The sequence below is a fragment of the Oncorhynchus tshawytscha genome, linkage group LG01, assembly GCF_018296145.1.
Source record: "Oncorhynchus tshawytscha isolate Ot180627B linkage group LG01, Otsh_v2.0, whole genome shotgun sequence".
Taxonomy (NCBI): Eukaryota; Metazoa; Chordata; class Actinopteri; order Salmoniformes; family Salmonidae; genus Oncorhynchus; species Oncorhynchus tshawytscha.
Window position 1 is genome coordinate 67,810,939 of NC_056429.1, and position 8,265 is coordinate 67,819,203.

The 8,265-nt window shown below is 45.3% G+C and overlaps 1 protein-coding gene across 1 annotated transcript; it reads left to right on the top strand.

Annotated features, from left to right (window-relative positions):
* Positions 1-4,901: 4,901 nt before the first annotated feature.
* si:ch1073-126c3.2 (uncharacterized protein LOC555816 homolog) lies at positions 4,902-6,998 on the top strand. The gene is made up of 6 exons (XM_024428351.2): positions 4,902-5,012; positions 5,222-5,319; positions 5,495-5,609; positions 5,808-5,920; positions 6,345-6,459; positions 6,674-6,998. Exons 1-6 carry the CDS (start codon positions 4,961-4,963, stop codon positions 6,841-6,843), a joined length of 663 nt encoding a protein of 220 aa, XP_024284119.1. The 5' UTR covers positions 4,902-4,960; the 3' UTR covers positions 6,844-6,998.
* Positions 6,999-8,265: the final 1,267 nt, after the last annotated feature.

Consider the following 8,265-nt stretch of genomic DNA (forward strand, 5'->3'; position numbering starts at 1 on the left):
GCCATGTGTGATGAAAGAAACATACAGGAACTCAAATCCTTCTGTTCACCTGATTTATAATTCCTCACAATCAAATGTAGACCGCATTATCTACCAAGAGAATTCTCTTCGATTATAATCACAGCCGTATATATCCCCCCCCAAGCAGACACATCGATGGCTCTGAACGAACTTTATTTAACTCTCTGCAAACTGGAAACGATTTATCCGGAGGCTGCATTCATTGTAGCTGGGGATTTTAACAAGGCTAATCTGAAAACAAGACTCCCTAAATTTTATCAGCATATCGATTGCGCAACCAGGGGTGGAAAAACCCTGGATCATTGTTACTCTAACTTCCGCGACGCATATAAGGCCCTGCCCCGCCCCCTTTCGGAAAAGCTGACCACGACTCCATTTTGTTGATCCCTGCCTACAGACAGAAACTAAAACAAGAAGCTCCCACGCTGAGGTCTGTCCAACGCTGGTCCGACCAAGCTGACTCCACAGTCCAAGACTGCTTCCATCACGTGGACTGGGAGATGTTTCGTATTGCGTCAGACAACAACATTGACGAATACGCTGATACGGTGTGCGAGTTCATTAGAACGTGCGTTGAAGATGTCGTTCCCATAGCAACGATTAAAACATTCCCTAACCAGAAACCGTGGATTGATGGCAGCATTCGCGTGAAACTGAAGGCGCGAACCACTGCTTTTAATCAGGGCAAGGTGTCTGGTAACATGACTGAATACAAACAGTGCAGCTATTCCCTCCGCAAGGCTATCAAACAAGCTAAGCGCCAGTACAGAGACAAAGTAGAATCTCAATTCAACGGCTCAGACACAAGAGGCATGTGGCAGGGTCTACAGTCAATCACGGACTACAGGAAGAAACCCAGCCCAGTCACGGACCAGGATGTCTTGCTCCCAGGCAGACTAAATAACTTTTTGCCCGCTTTGAGGACAATACAGTGCCACTGACACGGCCTGCAACGGAAACATGCGGTCTCTCCTTCACTGCAGCCGAAGTGAGTAAGACATTTAAACGTGTTAACCCTCGCAAGGCTGCAGGCCCAGACGGCATCCCCAGCTGCGCCCTCAGAGCATGCGCAGACCAGCTGGCCGGTGTGTTTACGGACATATTCAATCAATCCCTATACCAGTCTGCTGTTCCCACATGCTTCAAGAGGGCCACCATTGTTCCTGTTCCCAAGAAAGCTAAGGTAACTGAGCTAAACGACTACCGCCCGTAGCACTCACATCCGTCATCATGAAGTGCTTTGAGAGACTAGTCAAGGACCATATCACCTCCACCCTACCTGACACCCTTGACCCACTCCAATTTGCTTACCGCCCAAATAGGTCCACAGACGATGCAATCTCAACCACACTGCACACTGCCCTAACCCATCTGGACAAGAGGAATACCTATGTGAGAATGCTGTTCATCAACTACAGCTCGGCATTCAACACCATAGTACCCTCCAAGCTTGTCATCAAGCTCGAGACCCTGGGTCTCGACCCCGCCCTGTGCAACTGGGTACTGGACTTCCTGACGGGCCGCCCCCAGGTGGTGAGGGTAGGCAACAACATCTCCTCCCCGCTGATCCTCAACACTGGGGCCCCACAAGGGTGCGTTCTGAGCCCTCTCCTGTACTCCCTGTTCACCCACGACTGCGTGGCCATGCACGCCTCCAACTCAATCATCAAGTTTGCGGACGACACAACAGTGGTAGGCTTGATTACCAACAACGACGAGACGGCCTACAGGGAGGAGGTGAGGGCCCTCGGAGTGTGGTGTCAGGAAAATAACCTCACACTCAACGTCAACAAAACTAAGGAGATGATTGTGGACTTCAGGAAACAGCAGAGGGAACACCCCCATCCACATCGATGGAACAGTAGTGGAGAGGGTAGCAAGTTTTAAGTTCCTCGGCATACACATCACAGACAAACTGAATTGGTCCACTCACACAGACAGCATCGTGAGGAAGGAGCAGCAGCGCCTCTTCAACCTCAGGAGGCTGAAGAAATTCGGCTTGTCACCAAAAGCACTCACAAACTTCTACAGATGCACAATCGAGAGCATCCTGGCGGGCTGTATCACTGCCTGGTATGGCAACTGCACCGCCCTCAACCGTAAGGCTCTCCAGAGGGTAGTGAGGTCTGCACAACGCATCACCGGGGGCAAACTACCTGCCCTCCAGGACACCTACACCACCCGATGCTACAGGAAGGCCATAAAGATCATCAAGGACATCAACCACCCGAGCCACTGCCTGTTCACCCCGCTGTCATCCAGAAGGCGAGGTCAGTACAGGTGCATCAAAGCTGGGACCGAGAGACTGAAAAACAGCTTCTATCTCAAGGCCATCAGACTGTTAAACAGCCACCACTAACATTGAGTGGCTACTGCCAACACACTGTCAATGACACTGACTCTACTCCAGCCACTTTAATCATGGGAATTGATGGGAAATGATGTAATTATATCACTAGCCACTTTAAACAATGCTACCTTATATAATGTTACTTACCCTACATTATTCATCTCATATGCATACGTTGATACTGTACTCTATATCATCGACTGCATCCTTATGTAATACATGTATCACTAGCCACTTTAACTATGCCACTTTGTTTACATACTCATCTCATATGTATATACTGTACTCGATATCATCTACTGTATCTTGCCTATGCTGCTCTGTACCATCACTCATTCATATATCCTTATGTACATATTCTTTATCCCCTTACACTGTGTATAAACAGTAGTTTTTTTGGAATTGTTAGTTAGATTACTTGTTCGTTATTACTGCATTGTCGGAACTAGAAGCACAAGCATTTCGCTACACTCGCATTAACATCTGCTAACCATGTGTATGTGACAAATAAAATTTGATTTGATTTGATTTGATGTGCAGTTGACCCACCCACCCAAGCCACAATAACACTTGGCTGCTCTCTAGCACACAGCGGAGCATGTATGGACCTGTGTAGTGGCTGGCTGGGTCGCTCAGACCCACCGAGCGCAGTGCACAGAGCACAGAGGACAGAGCGGGGAGTCACGCACAACCTCGCCACACTCGCAGACTCTCTACACTCAAAGGCATACGCCTCGCCAGTGGCTGGCAGGGTCGCTCTGACCCACGAGCGCAGAACACAGAGCACAGGGCGGGAGCCCTGGAAACACAGGTAGTGGCTGGTTGGGTCGCTCTGACCCGTGAGCACAGAGCACAACAATAACACTTCGCTGCTCTCTAGCACACAGCGGGGCATGTCTGTACCTGTGTAGTGGCTGGCAGGGTCGCTCTGACCCACGAGCGCAGAGCACAGAGCATAGAGCAGGAGCCCTGGAAACACAGGGCCTGGGTTTCTCTGACCCACGAGCACAGAGCACAGAGCGGGGAGCCACGCACAACCTCACCACACTCGCACACTCTCTACACTGAACGGCATACGCCTCGGCTGTGGCTGTCAGGGTCGCTCTGACCCACGAGCACAAATCACAGAGCGGGAGCCCTGGAAACACAGGGCCTGGGTCGCTCTGACCCGTGAGCACAGAGCACAGAGCACAGAGCACAACAATAACACTTGGCTGCTCTCTAGCACCTAGCGGGGCATGTCTGGACCTGTGTAGTGGCTGGCTGGGTCGCTCTGACCCACCGAGCGCAGAGCACAGAGCAAAGAGCGGGAGCGCTGGAAACACAGGTAGTGGCTGGCTGGATCGCTCTGACCCAGGAACAGACAGCACAGAGCGGGGAGCCATGCACAACCTCGCCACACTCGCAGACTCTCTACACTCAACGGCATACGCCTCGCCAGTGGCTGGCACGGTCGCTCTGACCCACGAGCGCAAAGCACAGAGCACAGAGCGGGAGCCCTGGAAACACAGGCCCTGGGTCGCTCTGACCCGTGAGCACAGAGCACAGAGCACAATTATAACACTTGGCTGCTCTCTAGCACACAGCGGGGCATGACTGGACCTGTGTAGTGGCTGGCAGGGTCTCTCTGACCCACGAGCACAGAGCACAGAGCGGGGAGCCCTCCACACACAGGACCTGGGTCACCCTGTCCCCAGGACCACGGGAGGGTTAAATAAAGGAAAAAATATATATTTGAATGACTTCAATTTTTGATTACATTTTTGATCCATGCATAATTAATGTATCCCTGATCATCCCCATGCATAATGAATGTTTCCCTGATCATCTCCATGCATAATGAATGTTTCCCTGATCATCTCCATGCATAATGAATGTTTCCCTGATCATCTCCATGCATAATGAATGTTTCCCTGTTCATCTCCATCCATAACGAATGCCACCCATACTTATTAGTCAGTCAGTCATGCTTTTTGACTCAACCAGTCCCTTTGGCCACTGTGTGGGATGGTCACATTATGCATAACTGGGTGATCTCACAGATCCATGTGCAGACAGGGACACAAATGGGTCTTTGAAATCTTATTGCAACATTCACTCAACTGAAACAAAATAACTAGAGGGTGAATGTATTTTCTGAAAAGAATGAAGCATTATCATAACTTTAAAATAACAACTGCCTGCATCAACAAATGTAAAGTGATCCGTTTACAATGTGAAGTTAAAAAACATGCAGTAACAGTGCCCCCATCAGCTCAGTTACAGAATTCACTCAAACATTTAGAGTGTAAGTTGAATATAACTCATGGCCGGTTAATATAATGCTGACAAAAACATAGTCCAAAACAAGCAATGTCATCTCTGTGAGAAATTGTTCCAGTGTGAGCAAAAATTAAGAAATTCGCTTAATTGTACAACATTTCTGAACAATTGCGAAATCTGTGAATTCCCAAAAGTCCACGATCTGGCCCATGACTGGGAAACTGGTCAGCAGCAACAAACTTTGTACCCTCCCCAAATTCCAGTCAGTGGTTAAATACACCAACGGTGGTTACAACTTAGACTGAAGGAAGAACCAACATTGACAACATGACACAAACTTCAACAAGAAGAGTTCTACTTTGCTTTTGCTCACTGACAGGTAAGAAGGCATGCCGTGATGGTGGGAGAAACTTAATTGAGCCTTCATGTTCATTATATGTGTTTGAGTATTTAAACACAGTTGGCCTACATGCCGAGTATCAACCTGTACATCATGGCACTAATTTTTCAATAAGCAGAACAACTATGCATTGGCAGAGACAAGGTTGAGACTGTTGTGTGATTCAGAATGTTTTTTGTGTCTGCCAGCTCTCCTCTCATGTGCTGTTGCTCAGGAACAAGATGTTGGGAACAATAGCTGCTCCTCAACCACCTTGATGTTTAAACAGCTCTCTACTCAGCTTGCAGTATGGATAACTTCATCACTGAATTTTGTCTAAAAACTGTTAAATCTGTGGTCAACTTTTACCAATAATGCAATGCTGATCAGTTGCTCTGGCTAAATCTAACTTGAAGTTGACATGTTTTGGTACTCAGGTTTCAAACAGATGTATGACATCTCTTTCCACTATCTGTCAACAGGAGGCAGCACAATGTGCTAAACATATTACTAGCCACTGGAGCGACAACCAAACTGCTGTTGTGATTAACTCCCTACAAACTCTGACAGTCATTCTAGAGAAACGTCAAAAAACAGGTAAGAGTCCTGAGCAAAACACAGATCTGTGTACAATAAGAGTTTGTTGCAAACAAATACTTTATTGGTCCCAAATAAGCTATGGAAGAGCAAAGGGTCTCTTTTAGTGTAACCCATAATTACATTGGCTTTACTTTGTGTCTTTCTAAATGTATTACCTAAGTAATTATTGTGTTTCTGTGTGTTTTCCTTGTATAGTTTGCCAGAACTTTGATCCCACAGAGTGTCCAGCTGCAGTAGCCCAGAGTAAAGGAGGACTTGTGTGTGTCAGCATCAAAATGAGGCGTTACTGTAAACCCATGTGCAATGAGGTAGTCTTTCCTGCAACATCACAGTCCTATGAGCTAAAAGCCTCTTATAATCACACTGTATGGTGGCACAAAGATTAAATATGCAGTATTCTACAATAGGCTATTCCTTTATATGAAACACAAACAGTTTCTGCAAGGAAAAAGAGTTTCTACAGAAAATGGGGGGGAAAGTAAAATAAAATAAAAATGTTTGGTCCTTTAAGGGATACTTCAGGATTTTGGCAACGAGGCCCTTTATCTACTTCCCCAGAGTCAGATGAAATCGTGGATACAATTTGTATGTCTGTGTGTCCAGTTTGAAGGAAGTTAGAGGTAGTTTTACGAGCCAATGCTAACTAGCACTAGCACAATAGCTGGAAGTCTATTGGTATCTGCTAGCATGCTAGCAAATGATCAACTATTTGCCATATTATTCACTACACAGGGCTTTGACTTTGCATTCTTGAGGAACAGTCGTATGTATGAGGAATGCAGTGCAGACACCAAATTCAAATGGACAACCCATTACATTGGAGGTAACAAGCTGGCCGTTTGCAACAGTAAGTCCCCTCTGTTAATCATCTGTAAAGTCTTTCTGTACCTCCACAGAAAGGCCATGGTGGACAGCTTGTAGAGCTGTAATATGTAATACTGTAACTAAAACATCCTCTAATTCGGTTGCAAAATATTAAGTCATATTGAAATATTGATGACATTTTTCAAAGTCAATGCTGTTCAAAAGTGGTAAGAATGTGTGTCCCTTTGTAAATGCAGAATCCTCCAGATCTATTGCAGGAGCTAAAACAGCCTACTTTCCCAAGAACCAGGACTGCCTGACTACCAAGAGTAACAGTGATCTTGAGGCTCAGCTCATTCAGCAGTTCAAAAGTGAGCTGATGGACATCGAGGGAGAAACCAAATACGACTGTCTCCTCTGTGGATAACCATAACAAAGAGGAGTGAGACTAGAAGGGAAGCTATAAGTGGTAATGAATGTGTACAGTTTGCAACAAATCCACCCAATCTGTGTGACAGACATGTATTACAAACACAATCCACAAGTCAGAAAAATAAAGTGATGATGACAAAAGAAAAATAAGCACATTTGACATTAAACCATTTCTTCCATACTTCAGTTCTGCTGAGCACAAAGATGTCAATCTTCTTCATTATTCTCCTCATTAATGTTGAGAATTTTAGCAGCTAGTAATACTGCAAGGATTATCGTAGCAGAGTAAAATAAATCTTATCTCTGTCAACTTGAACGACATATGAGGTTTAAGATCCTACTAGCTCTGAAGCGTTAGACGCCAAACGTTCTTCATGCAGGTTGCATATTTCTTATTTGATGTCCTTCAAATTCAAATACAAAACGCCGTTGTTAAATGATCAGACTACTATAATCTCAAAGGATATATAATAAGCATTCTAAAATCCCAAGTGATGTGAGGATTAGCATAATACTGACAGTTCAGAAGCTGCAAACCACTTTGTAAAAAATCCTGATTTAAATGAATCCGAGTCATAATCTGAAGTCAAGATCAGCATAGCAAAGACTCAAATGGGATTTGAACTCATTAACTATTATATCATAAATCAATCAATTAAGGGTCAATCAAATTCAGGGATGACATGGAAATGATCTAGAGAAGATACATTGCCTTGCGAAAGTATTCGCCCCCCTTGAACTTTGCGACCTTTTGCCACATTTCAGGCTTCAAACATAAAGATATAAAACTGTATTTTTTTGTGAAGAATCAACAACAAGTGGGACACAATCATGAAGTGGAACGACATTTATTGGATATTTCAAACTTTTTTAACAAATCAAAAACTGAAAAATTGGGCGTGCAAAATTATTCAGCCCCCTTAAGTTAATACTTTGTAGCGCCACCTTTTGCTGCGATTACAGCTGTAAGTCGCTTGGGGTATGTCTCTATCAGTTTTGCACATCGAGAGACTGAAATTTTTTCCCATTCCTCCTTGCAAAACAGCTCGAGCTCAGTGAGGTTGGATGGAGAGCATTTGTGAACAGCAGTTTTCAGTTCTTTCCACAGATTCTCGATTGGATTCAGGTCTGGACTTTGACTTGGCCATTCTAACACCTGGATATGTTTATTTTTGAACCATTCCATTGTAGATTTTGCTTTATGTTTTGGATCATTGTCTTGTTGGAAGACAAATCTCCGTCCCAGTCTCAGGTCTTTTGCAGACTCCATCAGGTTTTCTTCCAGAATGGTCCTGTATTTGGCTCCATCCATCTTCCCATCAATTTTAACCATCTTCCCTGTCCCTGCTGAAGAAAAGCAGGCCCAAACCATGATGCTGCCACCGCCATGTTTGACAGTGGGGATGGTGGGGTCAGG